The sequence below is a fragment of the Lampetra fluviatilis genome, chromosome 1, assembly GCF_964198595.1.
Source record: "Lampetra fluviatilis chromosome 1, kcLamFluv1.1, whole genome shotgun sequence".
Taxonomy (NCBI): domain Eukaryota; kingdom Metazoa; phylum Chordata; class Hyperoartia; order Petromyzontiformes; family Petromyzontidae; genus Lampetra; species Lampetra fluviatilis.
In genome coordinates, this window is record NC_136275.1 from 13,625,579 (window position 1) to 13,646,790 (window position 21,212).

The window sequence follows — 21,212 nt, forward strand, 5'->3', positions numbered from 1 at the left end:
ATGAGTCCGATCCAACCAGGGTTGATGAGTCACACTGTCTCACGGTCACGATGCTGGGCTCATGACCACGCTCGCGGTGAGCGCGGTCTGTCTCGCGGATTCTCACAGAGCAGCTCGGGCAAGCGAGACAAAAGCAAAACGCCGACGGCTCACACACATTCTGCTCCAAGGCCGTAGCTATGGAGTCAACATTGGGGGGAACCAAATCTTCCAGGGGGTCTGGGGGTCCCCCTCCAGAAAAAAATAAATCTCATTTTGAAAACGAATTTCCTGCCTAAAATATGAAAAAATTCACTAACACATAGGATGGACTTTTTATTTATTTTTTACAATAATGTCTAATAGTGTATTGTATTACATTGCTCTGTTTTTTCTTTTTTACCTTTTCTTGTTTCATTATATGTAATGGCAGAGATTATGGATTAATAAAGTACAACCATAACTATATTCTTAGGTTTTTTCGGTAAAGTCACGTAGGTAAAACATTAAAATTAATGAAAGTAAAATAAAACAAAACAAAAAAATAAAATTCACGACGTTTCGGAGGCAACACAAGTCTCCGTCATCAGGTGGGACCGTCACAGCCGAATTAGCTGCATCAAGTGAAGCAATGATTCAAGATGTAATCCCTTATAAGCAAGTTGAAAGGGAGGTGGAGAGGGGGGGGGAGCTTATCAGGCTGTGGTAGCCAATGAATGGAAACGTATCGGGAGGGAGGAGGAGCGGTGATCAAAGACTGCACGTAGTGCTCAACACAATGAATGCAGTCTTTGATCACCGCTCCTCCTCCCTCCCGATACGTTTCCATTCATTGGCTACCACAGCCTGATAAGCTCTCCCCCCCCTCTCCACCTCCCTTTCAACTTGCTTATAAGGGATTACATCTTGAATCATTGCTTCACTTGATGCAGCTAATTCGGCTGTGACGGTCCCACCTGATGACGGAGACTTGTGTTGCCTCCGAAACGTCGTGAATTTTATTTTTTTGTTTTGTTTTATTTTACTTTCATTAATTTTAATGTATTACCTACGTGACTTTACCGAAAAAACCTAAGAATATGAATCATTGCAGTCACGAAAGCTTCAAATCTAGAATTTACAACCATAACTACAATCATATAAACCGAAATCTATTTTATAGCAATATATTGTGCGGGGGGGGGGGGGGGGGACATTTTGAGCATATTTGGATATTGGGGTGAATGTGTCCCCCCCAATATATATTATAATTATGGTCTTGTTCTGCTCACATCCTCTCGGACGCCTTTCATTCCTTGGCTGCCACCCTGTTATTTATTTTGACCAGCGGCCATCATCACTTTTAGCCATGACGTGTTCTGCCCGTGTTATTTAATCCATATCGCACTGCATAAATAGAAATGGCTTAAATAGTAACTGCAATGTGCATACTGGATGGATGCCTCCCAACGTGCTATCGGTCGTAGTGAGTGGTTGTTTAACCATGCTTCACCATGGTTAGACAACCACTCACTACGAATTGGGGAGGGGGGACAGGTCAGGTTAAGATATCACCACTGACATATTGTGCTTTAAGCACTGCGCCACTCAATTATGCTGCGTTAATATATCGTGGATCATATTGTTCTCAGTTTATATAAAACTACTTTTAGTGACTTTAAAGTCTGATGAAAACACAGTCATTCATTCAGAAGATGCAAATTAAGGCCCTTAATGGACTCACGTAGAGTTAAATTATGAAAGCAACTTGTTAAATATGTATGTATTCGCATCAATAGCTTTATTCTGAAATCATGCAAAATAATCATTAAGCTTACTTAATAGGCTTTACACCCAGCGGTAATTGATAATTAGATAGATAACCTGCGCATATGTGACGGCAAAACCACACGCATCCCACGTAATCACTATACAAGTTAACATAAGTGGATAATGAATTGAAAATGTATCTCAGATGTCCTCAACAAGCTAAATATAGGCATATGGAAAGCATGTTTAAATTGAAAACAGTGGGTGTGATTCATATGTTGGTGGAAAGCCAATTACAGTTGGCCAATTGCTGTCTGCACCTTTTTCACTCTTGGCTCCACCGAGGTGGAGCGATTATCCAGGGTTTAAACGGTCCCCACTGACAACATGACTTAAACCCGATTTGTGTAAATAATAAAAACTAAACATTAAATTGAATACTAAATTCATTAATGGCGAATCATGCTAGTCTTGATCGACTGAATCATGTTTGTAATTTATAATTCAGTAACGGAAAATAGGATGAACAGATAAAAATCAGTAAACATATCCCCCCCTTTCCAAAATGCAAGTTCGCTTTGTGAGAGGGCGTGTCCTGTTCTGGAGAGCAAGCAAAACTAGTCAAGTGGAAGTGATTAGCTGGTTGTGATTGCTCGCTAGAGACACCTATTGATGAAAGACTAAATCATTTTTTTGAAATTACTATATTACTGAATAGATTTATCAAAATATTTTCATAATCATTCCAATATTTATGATGTACTATGAAGAGACATTACTCAAAACGTCATCTATTATATATTTAGTTAATGTAATGCAGGGTTATTGAATGTGTTAAGTTTTATGTACTTACATATTTATCGTTCCACTTTATTTGGGAAACAAAAGTAGCATGAAGACGAACCAATCGTACACAACGAACTCTAAGCAATGGCGAGACGATGGAAAAAGCTGCCAAAGCTAGCAGAGTATAGCACGCACCATCCGTGCACAGCAGGAGAAGGGAACGTTTTTTATCATGAGGGTCAAACAGCAGTTACAAATAGCTTTTGGCTGGCCACACATTACAACACACTGTCACGTTATCTGATAATAAAACAAAATATAATTGAGGATCACCTTTACAGGTGAATGTGTATTCTAAAATGATGAACAGAGTGTTGTTAGGTCAAACATATTCCTTTCTAGTACCGGATTAGTGTGGATATGATCCATGCAGTGATACATAATTATAATTCATGAAGTTGCAGGCTAAATAGTGTAGGTTCCCAAAGAGAGTTCGCCTAACTTGTGCAGGGGCTGGTGGCTGTGTGTATGTATGTGCCTTTGGTGCGGTGGCTCAGACCAGGTGAGCAGCAATTGGCTGCTTCTGAGCATCGAGCAAAGGGTTCTTCTCGCCAGACTTGTTCCTGATGAATTTCACCCAGTAGAGAGTCCATGGGCCGTGGCTTAGCTCCATTCCCGGTGGGGCCACGGGAGTGTACTGGCGATACTTCCTGTTTCCAGCAATAAAGGAGAGAGGGCAGACAATTGACGCAAAGAGAACAACCCTCGGAAATGGATATCAGAGAGCTACCTCTGAAATCCATTGAAATACCCTCTTGTCCACACAGCAGGGGGCAGCCCTTTAATGTACCTCGCATGATAATCACACCGATTAGTTACATTTTCATGGCTGGAATTAACATTAAGTGCATAACCAAATTTGTAGAGAATTGTGTGCTGTCATTGGCGACTGAGCTGAGACCATCAACTCACTACATTTGAGAATCCAGTTAAATCACAGGCAGCTGCGTGTATTTGAAACCCACCAAGATCTCAGCGATGCCAGCGATGGGCTCTGACCTCTGAGCCATCTGATTCATTAAAAGTTGTATCTGTTACAACAAATGGGGTTTTGACTCTATCTGTGTGTACCTTAAAAGTGTGTTTTTAAAAACTTTTAATCTTTAGTAAATTATTGGAGGTGTAGAAGCACTTACTTGTGAAAGAGCAGTCCTAGGAGGATAAGAGGAACGATGCCTCCAAAAAAAATGGCTGGTCCCAAAAGCTTTGCTGATGTAGACTCTGAAAGCATCAGTAAATACGTTCAAGGTTAATTTAATTGTCTGCAACATGAGCTTCTGGTCACAATTATATGTTTAGTAAAGATGGCAAATTGCTTAATTTTATAGCTCGACATGCTATTTATATAATAAGACGTTTCATTTCTTTGTATGTATGTATGTGGGTCAATCTTTCAGTCACAGCACTTACTTGAGTGATTTACATTGTAGAGAGGCGAATAATGGATACGTTTTACCAAAAGGAACCAGGGACCCACGGTATTGATACTAAACTATGTATGAGGTATGACTTTTGACTTATTTAAATATATATATAAATCACGGCCGGATATGTTCACCTGCGTTGAAGTCCACGCGGGTACTAACGACGGCCAGGCTCACTGCATCAGCCAGTGAGACGTTGAGGCAGAAAATGCCCGACCCGTTGAACTGCTCGCGCAGGGTCAGGGAGCACGGGTCTCCTGCACCCAGCGCCAGTGGGCGGCACGACGCACTGACGGGCCCCACGCACGTCTCGTCCGATACCACGGTGCACACTTCGCTCGGCAAACTGCGTGCGTCACGACACAGGGGACATGGGCGAGGGTTACGATAACGAAATTAAATGGGGGTTACGTTAATGAGATGAGAATTATACACTTACGAGATGAGTCGTGGATTACGCGAACGAGGTGGGACGAGGGTTACCTCACTAGCAAGATGAGATGAGGATTACGTAAAAGAGACGAGTGTTATAGTAAAAGAGATTATTCATGGGTTATGCTAAGGAGATGAGACAAGGGTTGATGCTAATAACACAAGCTCAGGGTTACCCTAATTAGACAAGAGTTATTGCCAACAAGATGATCTTGTGATTGTCAACAGTTATAACAATTGGCAAAAAGAACCATATATTATGGTATTTTTGTGGGCATACATCTCCATATATATAAAAGGCAAAGTTGTGATTATGTGTGTCTGTTCAAAATGTTTCGCGTACTTCCCGACATGCAACAAACTTGAAATTTGCCATGTGGGTACTTTCCAGACTGTACACCATGCAAAAATTATTAAAATAGACTTTTGTGTTTTTTTTGGGGGCAGTAGCTCAATAATGCATATATGTTTTGCACGGCAAGTGAGCTGTGACGTCAAATCTGTCACGTGACCCGCGCACGTGGTAGCGTAACGCATTGTAGTGTCGTGGTTAGCGCGCTGCGCGACGAACCCGGCGACCCGAGTTTGATTCCCGCTCACGGCCACCACCGATGACGATTATTTGAACCGCTCCTGGGCCTCCCTAGGTCGACTCAGCTTCAAACGAGTAACTGGTGTGGTGTGTGAACATCGGCCATAGGGAGACAAAGGCGTCGTGAATCCAAGTCCCGGGTGAAGCCGGGTAGTAAAGCTAGTTTATATATAAAAATGTTTTTTATCTGAAAAAAGCATGTATCAATTCGTGCGTGTGAGAATTGATTGTTTACAATTTATGCAAATGGTATCCCAATGTTATTTTAGGCAAATTGAGAGAAAAAACGTATAAACGCGACAGAAGAAACAGAAAAACAATACCAAGAAGGTGGTAAAGCATGACATAAAACAAATTCGATTCTTCAATCGCATCGTGACCCTACCATTTTGACGATTCATTGAGTTATTCGGGTGGTGAATTGTTACAAGTTTAGTTTTTTCCTCCAATTTGCTTTCAAACAAAAAAAGATTGGAGGAAATTACCTTCTGCCAGCACATGACTCACGTCCCTGGTCGAACTAGCTGCATAAAACACTGCGCGCAAGATGCTCATGTCTAAGCGGCAATGATCTCTGATGATGAGGAGAATAAATCAATAAACAACTCCAGTAATTTCATTCAATATTTCAAAACAACAACAGTTATTTAATTCATATAAACACACACATAAGTATTACAGAGTATTTACTGATGTGTTTTAACTGCGTGTCGGTGCTGCTATTTACTTAAGTAGAAATTAAGCGAATATATATGTAAACTAGCGGTAAGTACCCGGCGTTGCCTGGGCGAAAAAGGCAGACACACACATGGACTTGCACACAGCCATCGACCCACACACACAGAAACACATGGACTTACACGCACACACACAAATCGACTCACACACACATAGACTTACACACACATATCGACTCACACATACATACATAGACTGAACAACAACCGCCATTCGCCACTAAGTGATGATGACGTCACGACAACGCTTGCGCCAGGCTATGTGCACCTTGAGGCCACGTGAAGTGTCGAACGCCCGCTGGCAGGAGGTCACGGGGCAGACCCAGATGGCACAGGTCGACTGACTGAGACGACTGGCTGATGCACCACCTGTGCCCCCTACTGTGGCAACTTGCTGTGCTTCAGCCACCCGGCTCTCCACTCGTTGTTGTGAGCGTCGCTCCTCCGCCCTCCGTTGTTGTTGGAGGGTGACTGCCTCCAACTGCCCAGTAGCGTCCTTTATGAGCCTCCTCCACTGAGGCCGATCTTGACATGGCTGGTACCAGTCGTCGGCAAGTCCACTCAGCTCCACGTCCTCCTGTACCACATCACTCCATCTCTTCTCTAGCTCGTGCCGCGCCCGTTTAGCCCCCTCGATCCAGCCGAACAAAAGCTGTTTAGGCATGCAGTGGCTGGGCATGCGGGCTACATGACTCAGCCAACGCACCCTTGCCTGCCAGAGAAGCTCACCGATGGGACTTTGTCCACATCTTTCAAGGATTTGAGCTCCTCACACAATCCAGCGTGGTTAAACCCAGGATGGATCGTAGGCAGACCATCCTAAATGTTTCTAACCGGCGAAGATGTTCCATTAGGGGGGTCCAAGTTTCGCAAGCGTAGAGAAGGGAAGGAATGACCGTGGCGGAGAAGACCTGAAGCTTCGTGCGGAGTGATAGACCAGGTAGCTTCCACACAGCTTTACGCAACCGATGAAAAGATAATGCGGCTCGACTGATTCGGAGTGAGACCTCTGCTGTTAAACCGGAGCCAGTCATGAGCACACTGCCAAGGTATGGGAAACTCTCCACTCTCTCCACAACTGCCCCATCACAAATTGGGAGTTGTGGGGGTGGAGTGTCCGATGGTACATAGACTCACACACACATTAACCTACACAAACACACATATGGACTTACAAAGACACACATATCGACTAAGACACGCACAGGGACTTACACACACACATAGACCCACGCACACACATAGACTCACACACACACACATATGAACTTACACACACATATCGACACACACATGGACTCTCACACACATACACACATTGCCGTACACACATCGACTGACACACATAGACTCCCACACAAACATACATGGACTCACACACACACATGGATTGACACACACATGGACTTACGCGCACACACACACGTACGTACAGACACACACACATGGACCAAAACACACACAAAGAAATGAACTTACACTGACTCACATGGAGCCACGCACACACAGCAACTAACACACACGCACACAGACTGACACAAACACACAGACATATCGGCTCTGACACAGACACACGGACTCACACACACACACATTGACTCACACACAGACACATCGACTTACACACACACATCGCCGCAGACACGCACATTCTAATAAAGCAGGCTGTTTCAGGCTGAATTGGGATGACGTCGCCTTCACCAAACCACACTGACCAGGGTGATGAGGTATATTCAAATAACCCCCACGACCCACACGGTATGAGGAGACCCTCATCCAACAGTGGATTTACAATGAGCTATACATATACTTTTTTTTAAAACACACGAATGGTAAAAGAAAGAGCAATTACATCCACCTTCATATTGTAGGCTGTGTTTACACTGCATGACCACACCATGTATGTCCATCTCTGGACCGCTGGGCTCACCTGCCACTGCAAGTGACCATAAAATCCACGGCACCACCGCCCTGCATCATGATCGCCGACGGCATCAGCGCCACGACGGCGACGCTCGATATCCCCTCTGGTGCAGAGCACATGAATCCACAAGAAATGAGCACAAAAAGCCGTAGCTTGCACAATAGCATTAAGAAACACTAACTACCAAACCCATGAAGCAAAAATTTACCCAAGCTTCACGAGGATTGATATATTCATTCCTTTATATCGAGGACCACTTTTGGTCACATTTGAGTCAGCAGGAAAAGATGAATGAACAAGTAACACGAAACACCATTTTAAAAGCATAAATGTATCATAGTAGAGTATACACAGACACATATATTGAGAAAAATATAGAAAACAGAAATGAGATTGAAAAAGAGTATATGCATACTCGTGAAATACATCATACAGTTTTGAAAAATGTAAGTAAATAAAAAGCACAAACAAAATCACGTAGGTAAAAGTGATAATGATCGTGCCGCCGAGTGATCGTGGTTGTGCTGTTGTGAACGCCAGACTGAGTTTGGAACAGAGTCCAGATCCAGCAAAGAGGATTCAAGAACAGCCAACTGGTTCCGTGACCAATACCTACCCTACCCAGCGACTATGGAAGATGCATTATGAAAAATACAATGCAACATGCATATATAGTAGGCTATAAAACCATATTTAGTTACCGATGTTGATTTTTGGGCGCAGAAGTAGAATGTCGTCAGTTTTTATTGTTTTATTAAAGTAATCCGTTTAATTACCAAAGTGTTTGCAGTCACCTGAGCACTAAATAATTGACCTTCAACATGTGACGATCAGCTTATAATAGAAACGGCATGTGTGTAAAGATATTTTGTGAATTGTTTTTCGCAAGCATAGTCAATCCACAACCAGGATAATCTGGCCACGAATAATACATCATTCAACATATTACCAAATGCATGAAAAGAGTGTCATCCTTGCATTGAGTAGGAACACGTCGGGCAGAGAAGGGTCTCTTCGTTTTAATTTAACTCCGCACCTGCAGTTCACCATAGATAATTGTGCGTGTCCGCACCCCGCTGAAGGCCAGTGATGCGTGACGGAGAGACTGACCCACGATGGTGACGTTGGCGCTGAAGCTGCCATAGCGCACGAGCTGGCAGGTTGGGGACGGGGTAGGGGGTGATTTCGTAGATGACTGTTGCAGGTCAGCTCCATCTGGCACGGTCGCCCCTGCACCACCCGGCTGGGCTGTGGGGTTAATCACAGAGAAGCTTAACGCGCCATGCGTATTATGTTCTGTCGTGTGCATATGACCAAATCAACCAGAATGCCCCTGATCTTGACAGATCTCACAAGCTATGTATATTTGAGCCTGAATAGTGTTTCTATGGGTGACCACCATATATATAAATAAGTAAATCAAATTCATTGTTGTTCTGTTCTGTGCTCTGTCTGTGGACTACACCTTCACCAACCCATACGTGACTTTACTGAAAGAACCAAAGAGTAATTCCTGCAGTCACGAAAGCTCCAAATTAAGTTTGTTTCCACACTGACCAGCATGGCAAAGTAATGTCCAATAACCCACATCACCTGTATGGTGTGGGGAGGCCTTCCATCAGTGGAATAACAAAAAGATTGTACACGTACCGTAGTATGAATGAGATGTTTTGTTGTGCCACTTATTTTTTTTACAATGTTTTACCTCCAAACAAAGTTAAATCACATGCACATCAATTACATGTATGATTTAAAGTTCTACCCCCCTCTCTCCACCTATCTCTCCCCCCTCACTCTCCCCCTATCTCTACCCCCTCTCTCTCCCTCTATCTATCTCTACCCCTCTCTCTCCCACTATCTCTCCCCCTCTATCTCCCCCTATCTCTACCCCCTCTCTCAGCGAGAAACACTCCCATGCACGTGTTTGAGATTGACTGTACAATCCCTTCTTAGTACTGCAGATTATTCTTAAGTGGGGGGAATATACTGAAGGGAAAATACCATGAAGGATTAAACTACAAAAACAAGAAATTGCAGCTACCAGTGGGTCCGTCCCAGGGGCCCGTCTCGTCAGGCGGTAGCACAGTGGCGTTGAGGGTCCCGCATGGTGTCGGTATGACGGCCCTCAGCCACAGAGACACGCTGAATGAGCCTATAGCTGAGTATGTGTGGTTGACGGAGGCATTAGGTCCCACCACCACCTCCGTGCCATCGCCAAAGTTCCAGGCGTAGGTTAGGGTGGCGTTGCTCAAGTAGCCGCTGGGGTCGTGGGGTGTGGCGGTGAAGGACACTGGTGCGTTCTCCAGGAAGATCAGGTCTGAGCTGTTGCGATCGCCCGTCTGGGAGATCTTCACACTGAGCGGCACGGAGTCTGCGGTGAAGTCAGAGGGGGAACAACATCTGGTACTGGCGATTGGACTGTCTGGAATTAAACTTTAAGAGTGGGTGGTGTCTAGTCTCCTGGCACGGCAGTTTAAAAAATGGGTATATTTATTAAATCGCCCTGCAGTATAAATGGGTACACCAAAGTTAATTGGCAGGTCACGTGTGGTGGGGAAACGTGTGGGTACCCACACCTCTTCTAAGACGTCTAGCCAGTGTGGAAGTTTAGAGGCCCTTCCTTAATCATTGGTGTGAGCAAGCATTTTCAGAGTTGTGCCTTTGCCTCTTTCTGAGTGAATCTGGAATTACACAATACGGGGATTGTGGTGTGGGCTGGCAGTCGAGCGACATTGAGAAGGGGTCAGTGGATCGTGCAGGAATGATGGACGTGAAAGGCCCACCTGCTTGGACAAAGTTTGAGTGTTATTCATGGTTTACTCCACACAATTCTGTTTCCTTCTATTACAACAGAAATTGACCAAACATTACAATCGCTCCAAACGTATAAAGAACACCTCCCAGTGAGTTGTAGAGCTGGGTGACCATGGACTGGGAATATTTCAATTACACCAATGTCGTGCAACGACTCGATCTTGAGCACCGATTCAGCTGATGTCCGGACGACTCTTTGTCAGTCTAATAGATGGGGTCAGCTTAAGTCATCGACAAGGTGAGCCCTATCAAGCTCCCAGCCCAATCATGGTACATGGAACACACACACACCCTAATGCTCATGGTCGTTCTACACATACCACCTGTACGCCGGAATCAACGTCGTATGGTTAATGTTGCCAAGCACTAGTGAGCCAGAGCCACGGTAAACCCACCAGTCACGGTGTAGTTGTCAGTAACGTTGGCGATGGCGCACAGCTGCGTTGCGCTCTGCCTGCCGCAGTACAGGAGCAGGCTGATGTTGTGGGTGCCGACGGGGATGTCCGTGGTGTCAATTGTCACATTAGAGCTGTTCCCGTTCACCATTGTATAGTACTTGCCTGGGGGAAAAAAAAACACTCCTCCGCTTCACTTTCTTAGTGGGGGTTTGGGGGGTGGTGTCTATCACCAAACCACTCGGACCTCATCAGATGTCAGAAGCCAAGCACAACTGAGCTTAGAGAATGCCTGGATGGGTACCAACATGCATAAAACAGGATGTTTTAGGTTGTGGTGCTACTTGGTAGTCAACTGAAGGCATACTCATTGGTTCTCTCGGTAAAGTCACGTATGTAGAAATAAAATAAAATTAAAATAAATCACGACGTTTCGAACGCAACACAAGGGCTCATCATCAGGTGAAAATGGGGCAAAACACATAGCAAGGGAACACACAGAGGGACATCACACACAGAGCACACTGAGAACGGAAAACTGCACGGAGGCAAATACAGCAAGAAGATGGGAGACGTGAACGCAACAAACCTTAGAAACATAATGCGATGCAAACCAGTCGGCCAACAACACAGTTAGACACTTAGCTGGTTGACCACGTATTTCAAAAGACTGCTAAATTTTGTGTTCATATTCTGGGCTGAACACACCAACGTAAACAGAGGACAAGGACTCGTGAAAAGACACGAGGTACAAGGTAGCAGAGATACATACATAGAGAAGACACACGAGGAAATATGTTTTGGGCAGCACAGAGGAACAACCAGAGCAAAACCACACCCAAGAGACATACACACATGGAGAGGCACACACAGAAAGACGCCCGGAGGCGTAACGTACAGGGACTTATATAGGCTGTAGAGGTGGGGGAAGGGAAGGGGCGGAGAGAAGGACCAATGCAGGCAACAAATCGTGGGAAACAATGGGGAAACGAAAACGGAGACACCAACCACAGTAAACGAAAACGAAACCAAATTACAACAAGCAGAGATACAAACACAGAGAAGACAACACAATGAAAGATGTTTTGGACAGAATTGTAAGGACAACCTCCTTGTAGAAGTGTATTAATTTAGAATTGAAGCTTTCGTGACTGTAGGAATTACTATACACAATTGTTGGCCGACTGCTTTGCATCACATTATGTTTCTAAGGTTTGTTGAGTTCGCGTCTCCCATCTTCTTGCTGTATTTGCCTCCGTGCAGTTTGCCGTTCTCTGTGTGATGTCCGTCTGTGTGCTCTCTCACTATGTGTTTTGCCCCATTTTCACCTGATGATGAGCGCTTGTGTTGTGTTCGAAACGTCGTGATCTATTTAAATTTTATTTTATTTGTAATTTATTTTAATTTGATTTTATTTCTACATACGTGACTTTAGCGAAAGAACCAATGAGTATAGTAATTTCTGCAGTCTAGATTTTTCAACATGAAGGCACTTCAGCAAAATCTATTGTTGTACTGTATTATATGTTCCTTTGTCTTTGCTCCCCGCTTGCATAAACTCATACTGAGCAACGTGATTAAGTCTGATGAAATAACCCCCATGGTCCGTACGGTGTGGGGAGGCCATCATCCAGCAGTTGATAGACAAGAAGGGCTGTGCGAATACTCGAAAAAATGGCGATGTCATGGGGAATAGGCAATGGCTGACAAGGATAATGATAATAATGTTAACGGTCGTAGGCACCTTCCGTAGACCAGATGTACACGTAAAGCCTAGACAGGTATCTCCGACGATGTCGATCACGATGGAATAGCTTTCCGTTAGGGAATGTGTTGTTCTGCTCATCGTCGTGAGACCAATTCTCTTCACCGTGGTCCTCCTCCCCCTCCTGCAGAGGCCATTCCCCGGGCGCCGGCGCCTGTCCTGTAGGCGCACACCGAATGGGAGGATGAGCTGTGCGATCAGTGGCTCGATGAGACCTGCACGATCATTTCTTCACTGAAGGACATGACTGCATGTTTCTCTATGCAAGCACGACACAAAATTCTGTGTGTTGTGAACTCACAAAGCAGGAGTCAAAAGGATTAGACAGCAAGATCTGAATAATACACATACTGTATAGTTATATTAATTAAACATTGTTTTTCAAAAATTATTTGATTGCATACAATGTTTTGCCAATATAGTTATTGGATCATGTACCAATATGTACACAAAAATTAGGGTTAAAAATAAAGGAAACAATTGGTCAGTGAAATGTTATAAATTTCGCATCTCAATTGCTAATCTTTTTCACCAACCCATGTATATCTTACATATATTCATATTTCAGCCCAAATTAAAAACAAGTCATAAAAAATGTTGACGAGCTTGTATGTTCTTCCCTTGCATGCGGTTCATAGTAACCATACAAGCAGGACTTAAGTTGATATTTTCCAGGCTGCCGACTAAGACAGACCTGGATGATATTAAGCTTCCCATCGCAAGAGTCCGTTGGATGAGTAGTGGGTGGGGTTGTCAGAGGAATGGGTAAGACCTACAGTGAAGGAAAAAAGTATTTGATCCCCTGCTGATTTTGTACGTTTGCCCACTGACAAAAAAATTATCAGTCTATAATTTTAATGGCAGGTTTATTTGAACAGTGAGAGACAGAATAAAAAAAAAATCCAGAAAAACGCATGTCAAAAATGTTATACATTGATTTGCATTTTAATGAGGGAAATAAGTATTTGACCCCCTCTCAATCAGAAAGATTTCTGGCTCCCAGGTGTTTTTTTATACAGGTAACAAGCTGAGATTAGAAGCACACTCTTAAAGGGAGTGCTTTGTTACCTGTGTAGTGGTGATACGCGCTGGGTGTATATGTCGTGTGCCAGCGCGTATGTACGGGTGTGTGTGTGGTGACGCGCGCTGACGGGGAGGAGCAGGCGTCAGTGCGCGGGTGGGGGTAGTGCTGCTGATTGGCTGTGTGCCGGTGACGCGCCCAGAGGGAGTGATCGGGTAGCAGCGCGGTGTGATTGGTCGGGGAGTGGAAACACGCGCTGAGCGGAACCGGATCGTAGGGATAGCGCGTGGGGATTGGGTAACTGAGGAGCGGTGCCGACGTTGAGGTCCGCATCCGCTCCGTCTCCCGGGAAGAAGAGGTATATAAGGTGATGCACAGAGGAGCAGGGGGCAGAAGTGGAACCATCTAAGAATGAAGACGAAGGTGCAGAGATAGAGCCCGGAGAGGAGAGTAAGGGAGAGTAGAGGAGAGTAATGGAGAGTAGAGGAGAGTAATGGAGAATAGAGGAGAGTAAGGTATAAGTGTGTAGCCAGCGAGAGAGAACGGTCTACACGAGCTGAGTAATGTATAGTGTGTAGCCAGCGAGAGAGAACGGTCTACACGAGCTGAGTAATGTATAGTGTGTAGCCAGCGAGAGAGAACGGTCTACACGAGCTGAGTAATGTATAGTGTGTAGCCAGAGAGAGAGAACGGTCTACACGAGCCGAGTATGCATACGGTGTAGCCAGAGAGAGAGGAAGGTCTACACGAGCCGAGTATGCATACGGTGTAGCCAGAGAGAGAGATGCAAAGTCTACACGAGGCGAGTGGAGAGTGTAGCAGAGGCGCAGAGTCTACACGAGGCGAGAGAAGAGTGTAGCCGAGGCGCGGAGTCTACACGAGGCACAGAGAGCCAGCAGCACAGAATCTAAGAGAGTCAAGAGAAGCGTAGGGTGAAGAAGAAGAGGTCACGAGTTGTACCGTTGTATGGTGACCGCATTGTGAAGAAGAGAGGCCACGCGTTGTATCGTTACAAGTCAAGATTTAATAAAAGAAGTGTGTTCCCGTCAAGGAGTTTCCTGCCGTCATTTTCCAATACTTCACCTGTATAAAAGACACTTGTTCACAGAAGCAATCAATCAATCAGATTCCAAACTCTCCACCATGGCTAAGACCAAAGAGCTATCTAAGTGTGTCAGAGACAAGATTGTAGACCTACACAAGGCTGGAATGGGCTACAAGACCATCGCCAAGCAGCTTGGTGAGAAGGTGACAACAGTTGGTGCGATTATTTGCAAATGGAAGAAACACAAAAGAACTGTCAATCTCCCTCGGGCTGGGGCTCCATGCAAGATCTCACCTCGTGGAGTTGCAATGATCATGAGAACGGTGAGGAATCAGCCCAAAACTACACGGGAGGATCTTGTCAATGATCTCAAGGCAGCTGGGACCATAGTCACCAAGAAAACAGTTGGTAACACACTACGCCGTGAAGGACTGAAATGCTGCAGCGCCCGCAAGGTCCCCCTGCTCAAGAAAGCACATATACATGCCCGTCTGAAGTTTTCCAATGAACATCTGAATGATTCAGAGGACAACTGGGTGAAAGTGTTGTGGTCAGATCTTTGGCATCAACTCAACTCGCCGTGTTTGGAGGAGGAGGAATGCTGCCTATGACCCCAAGAACACCATCCCCACCGTCAAATATGGAGGTGGAAACATTATGCTTTGGGCGTGTTTTTCTGCTAAGGGGACAGGACAACTTTACCGCATCAAAGAGATGATGGACGGGGCCATGTACCGTCAAATCTTGGGTGAGAACCTACTTCCCTCAGCCAGGGCATTGAAAATGGGTCGTGGATGGGTATTCCAGCATGACAATGACCCAAAACACACGGCCAAGGCAACAAAGGAGTGGCTCAAGAAGAAGCACATTAAGGTCCTGGAGTGGCCTAGCCAGTCTCTAGACCTTAATCCCATAGAAAATCTGTAGAGGGAGCTGAAGGTTCGAGTTGCCAAACGTCAGCCTCGAAACCTTAATGACTTGGAGAAGATCTGCAAAGAGGAGTGGGACAAAATCCCTCCTGAGATGTGTGCAAACGTGGTGGCCAACTACAAGAAACGTCTGACCTCTGTGATTGCCAACAAGGGTTTTTCCACCAAGTACTAAGTCATGTTTTGCAGAGGGGTCAAATACTTATTTCCCTCATTAAAATGCAAATCAATGTATAACATTTTTGACATGCATTTTTCTGGATTTTGTTGTTGTTATTCTGTCTCTCACTGTTCAAATACACCTACCATTAAAATTATAGACTGATCATTTCTTTGCCAGTGGGAAAACGTACAAAATCGGCAGGGGATCAAATACTTTTTTCCCTCACTGTATGAGCAGTAGGCAGGAGCAATGTCAAAAGGAGTAACAGAGATAGCGATATAAGGACGTGGCTATGTATAAAAAGGTGGGGCTGATGGATGGAGGGGTTGTCATTTCACACTGCGTCCCAGATGAGCCTCCCAGAAATACTGGTAGCTTTATCGTACCGTCGTATGTGTGGTTCCATGCTGCAGTCCCGTTGGCGCCGTGCCAGGGGGAGATTATTGACACGCTGACGGTCAGCTTGGAGCCCACAAGAGTCGGCCCATCGTTTGTCACATTCACGGTTACGTTCCTCACTGCGGGGAAAAGAGAGGCAACTCAAACGAGCGGGCTGATTTCCACCCAGACAATTTTTGAGAATCAACATTTACGCATAAAATGTTGAGACCAAAAGAAGCCAAGGTGACCTCCACTGTAACGTGATTTTCAGATGAAAAATTTCCACAGGGTTGCATTGAGTGAGCTGTATGCAGCTCAATTGTGATTCATGATAATAATCACCACCAGCAGAACAGAAATAAGAATAAAACATCGATGCCAGATATTAAGCGGCATCCATTTTTTACCAACAGGCACTGGCAAGTGTGGCGAAGTTATAGTTAAACAACCCCCATGATCGACAAGGTGTTGGGACGCCTGCATCTAGCTGTTGATTAACAAAGGACTGTAAACAGTAACATGTGATGAAGCAAGGTTGCAAACTATTTCTGCAGTAGACACATTACATTCTTACTATTATCCTCTAATATGTAGTCACCTTGTAATTAAGAGCACTACCCGGCGACCTGAATTTGATTCTCTGCCACGGCTACCTTCAGTGGCGAGTGGTATCAGAAGCGGTGGCACCCCCCACTTCACCAACCCGCACTGACCAGAGCAGTGAGATATGTAAAGAAAAATCCCCATTACTGAAACAGCATGGGAAAGCAATCATCCAGCAGCGGACTGAAAAAGGCTAGAATTTCTTTGTTGAACACAGTCACCTTGTAAATAAATAAATTACAGATAAATTACAGAATAAAAGCTCACATCATTGTTGCAATGCATTCTGAATTTCAATACGAGTTCTTGAGACTAAACACTTTTTATTTTATTTTGCAGCTCTGCATTTGGATGCGGTGGGAAGCTGTGAAAGAGATTAACTCGGCCAGCAGCGACGCCAGTCTCGGCCGTTATCCGAGCGGATTGGGTATCGATCCTCGTCCCAGTAGCTCGAGTCGGTTGACATCCAGCCGTCCCCGAGTGAAGCATGGGCGGGCAGATCGCGCCATCGCCCATGATGGCCCACCACCTCGGAAAAACCTGAGCGCGCAGGTCACACGATTGGGAAATAAATCAGAATTCATCAGCCAGGGGGATTGAGCCGCAGAGGGGTAAGACGTCATTTTTATTTTGTCTGCAACTGCAACTGTTCACAAAACGCGAGCATCTTTATAAAAATCGTGACAAAAGTTTGTCAGCCTTTGTTCGCGCTTGTTGAATGTCATTTTGCTTAATAGATGGGAATGTCAGGAGTCAAGACCACAATTTTTATGGATTATCACAGCCTTTTCACTTTCTATTTGGCAGGATGAATTGAAGGTTTCAAGGATAGTCTAACAGAAAATAACGTACTTCACAAATCATACCGTAGAAACTTTATATTTACAATAAAACCTTGAATTGCAAGTAACTTGGTCTGCGAGTGTGTTGCAAGACGAGCAACATTTTTAAATAACTATTAATTTGATAATCGAGCAAGGTCTTGCAATACGAGTACTGTAGTACGTACAGCATATGCTTTGTCTGCCGAGCGTCACGTGATCACAACTGAGCTGATGGTTCCTCTCTGCGGGATTGTGGGTAATCATCTCCCATGCTCGGTCTCAGTCGGCGTGCCTCACTCGTATAGTCAACATTCGTGCGAGCATATACTGTTTACTATAGTGTTGTGACCACGAGTGTGTGCGTAAAGCATTTTTTTTTATTTTGTGTCCAAGTGTAGTGACTGTTCTTTAGTAACTGTACTGCAAGTGAAAGTCGTCCTACACAATAACCCTCCTCTCCTCTCTCTCGTCTCCCTCACACCAGCCACGATAACATTTAATTAATACATTTGATTACTTTATATTAAAATTAAATAATAATAAATAAAAAGGTATTTTGTATTAATCAGTTTTAGATGAATACAGTATTTTTGGGTTGTGGAACGAATCATCTAAGTTTCCATTTTTTCTTATGGGGGAATTCGCTTTGATATACGAGTGCTTTGGATTACGAACATGTTTCCGGAACGAATTATGCTCGCAATCCAAGGTTTTACTGTATGTAGTGAGTTCAACTGAGTCGCAGACGTTATTCTTTAGAGGCAACACATTTATTATATCAACACGTAATACACAAAGGGGTAACTGCCCCTTTACCAGATACAGCCTAGGGTGGTGACCACCCAGCTAACTACACTATACGGAGGAGTTACAGCTACGAAGAGTCGGCCTCTCACTCGTGTCCCGGCCACGTGTTGATGCCTTGTAGGATGTAGAGCTTCCAGCTTGTAGGACGTGGAGCTTCCAGCTTGTAGAACGAAGCGATCCCGGTCTCTCTCAGGGACCCACCTTATATCCTCCCGGGTCGGGGCTGGCTCCACCCAGGCCCCACCCGCCTTCTCGAGCGTTCTAGCTCCCTCTCCATCCCTCTCGAGAGCTCTCCCCGGACACGTGATCACCCCCTAGCCCCCCCACCTGGGGCCCTCTCTGTGGACACTCCGGATCACGTGTCTACGGGGTCAACTAGAGTGCCATGGCCCGGGGCAACCCGGTCCCTGGGCTGACATTGTCCCGCTCCCCCTTGTGGTAGCCCGCACTACATGCTATGCGCGGGGCACACGCTATCCCAGCGTTCACTAAACCCCGCTAGGGCTGGTACTACACCCATCTATGGGGTGTACGCGATGACGGTGCATCGCACGCCGTGCTATAGTAAAGCCGGCATCACAGAGCAATCCACCCAGTGCTGTCCGCGACGTAGGAACATCGCACGCCACGACTCTCCCGGGCCGGCACCATACAGTGACATCCCCGATGTCATTACATATACATGAGATGTTATATAAAAATTATGAATGTTTTTACATTAATGGGGGTCAAAAAGATTTTAGTCGAATTAATGATTTTCCTTTTGCTCAAGGCCACTCACTAAAGAATGTGACTGCATGAGTTGTATGTGCGTACACACATCCGTATGCACTACATGTGATCATGTGCACATATGTATGCACCTTTGTATTTTTATGTATGTGTAGTGTTGTAAGGACGGACTTCTGGACTTCTTTATGGCACACACTGTTTATTATCTTAATACACAGTCCCTATCACACTAAGGGGTATATGGTCCCCTCACCCATTACCCTCAGAAGGTACAAGCCTCCGGATCCTGCAGGCTATCTAATCTCCCTGCTCTCCCAGCGTCCTCTGGCTGGACCTAGGGGATCTCTCCCCGACCACTGGTTACTCTGAGCCCGAGCCCTGATAAAGGCTGGAGGGCTTGTTCCAGGGTCCTAGACATCTTCGGCCAACTTGGGTCTTCGTGTAGCAGAACTCCTCCAGAGCTCTCAGCGCTCTGGCTTTTATACCTGTTCGTGGCCGGGTTGTCCAATCCCCGGCCACCTTGTGGGACCCTCTGATTTGTCCTTCCCAATCTGGGTTTGGATCCTACCTCACCCCATTTGACCCTGACCGTTTGATTGAGCGGGAAACCCTTGTTTACGATCTGCTCTCACAGTTTGCGAACAGCGAGTAGTTAACACCACTACATATGTGTTAGTTCTTGTTTGCTATACTATTAGTACACTTCGTTGTTGGTCACTCAGTGCTACACTCATTCAGGCCTTTGCTCAGAAATTGCGGTTAGATAAACGAATGTAACCTTTATATATATTTTATGTGTAAACAAGTACAGTAATTGCCCACATGTGATATAACCTGAGCACACACGTACCCATTGTAGACGGGCTCAACGCATGGCCACATTCAACAGGAGAGATTTCCTCCAGTGACACGACATCAATTATAATCAAGCCCTTTAAAAACCAAAACATCCTCACTGAGGCTCAAGAGTATTTTACTGCATTGGGATGTTTCGCCAATTCCATGCATGGTTGGCATGTATGAGAAAACTGTAGTATCAGGAGAAAACCCACCACTCATAAAAGGGTGTAATACCAAGTCCCACCAGAGATATATTCAAGAATCTGTGGCTGCACTGCCATTCCTGGCCACCTTGCAACTCAAGCCTACAACACATGGTTTGGTATTCTAACATACTGTATTGTGATGACCACTTACGTCTTCCAGAGTGCGCTCCAACCACTCCGAGACACAGGAGCAGCGAAGCGAGGTAGAGGACTGGCGGTTCCATCTCCACCTCGGGAGGACCCTGCGCCACAGCTGGAAGCCCCTGTTCCTGCTGGGACAATCAAGCCGCTCGTTTATATCCCTGATCCCTCCCCCACACTCTGAACCCATGAGCTCACACACTGTGTGGTTTGTCATGTGGCCGTTTTGGCGGACTGCCCACGTGGCTTCAAGGGAGCAAAAGAATTAATAAAATAAAACACTAAACCCATCAATGCACGTCCACTTGGCAAACAGTTGAGATGGTCATGTAATGTGCATGCACATAAACTCGTGGCCATCACATGATGCGCCCTTGAGTCAGACAGGAGCTGCAATAATTGTACTTTTGTCCAAGTTGTACAGAATGCATTCCAACAATAATACCGAACGACCAGTGGTATAGTTATTGAGTTTACAGATAGTGCAACTGCACCGCGGTCCCCGGGCCACAGGGACCCAGAACTCTCCGATATATGGATATTCTGCTCTGGGGCGGCCGAATGGTAAAATAACACACAGCGTTTACCGACAGAAAATGCTGACTGACTTCTATCTGAATGCAGTCACACCATACCCCCGCACAGAAATCCTCTCATCAAGATGCTCATACATCGGGATAAGAAAGTGTCAGATGGTAAACATGTTAAAGCGCTGCAATTGAACAGTTGCAATGATGCACAAATCAACAGGGCACTGAATGCCAAAACTAAATCAAATAGCTAAAGCGTTGAAACTGACCAAGCAATTAAAACTATTAAAATACCGTACTGCGGGAGTAACTGATAAACTAGCCAGATTTTTG

The 21,212-nt window shown here is 45.2% G+C and overlaps 1 protein-coding gene across 1 annotated transcript; it reads right to left on the reverse strand.

Moving 5' to 3' along the window:
- Nucleotides 1-1,171: 1,171 nt before the first annotated feature.
- LOC144935172 (protein QNR-71-like) lies at nt 1,172-20,472 on the reverse strand. The gene is made up of 11 exons (XM_078861679.1): nt 20,360-20,472; nt 17,181-17,339; nt 16,202-16,333; nt 12,637-12,816; nt 10,893-11,057; nt 9,725-10,054; nt 8,794-8,931; nt 7,690-7,786; nt 4,133-4,344; nt 3,711-3,795; nt 1,172-3,224 (listed from the first exon to the last, which is right to left on the reverse strand). The coding sequence occupies exons 1-11, from the start codon at nt 20,430-20,432 to the stop codon at nt 3,068-3,070; spliced, it is 1,728 nt and encodes a 575-aa protein (XP_078717805.1). The 5' UTR covers nt 20,433-20,472; the 3' UTR covers nt 1,172-3,067.
- Between the last annotated feature and the right edge of the window lie 740 nt (nt 20,473-21,212).

Bases quoted from the DNA above. Each gene is read 5' to 3' on its own strand.
- LOC144935172 (XM_078861679.1), bottom strand. From the start codon at position 20,432: ATGGAACCGCCAGTCCTCTACCTCGCTTCGCTGCTCCTGTGTCTCGGA. The intron at 12,817-16,201 runs GTACGATAAAGC...GTGCGCCTACAG, and splicing joins ATGGAACCACACATACGACG to GACAGGCGCCGGCGCCCGGG. The intron at 10,055-10,892 runs GTGGGTTTACCG...ACTTCACCGCAG, and splicing joins TGACAACTACACCGTGACTG to ACTCCGTGCCGCTCAGTGTG.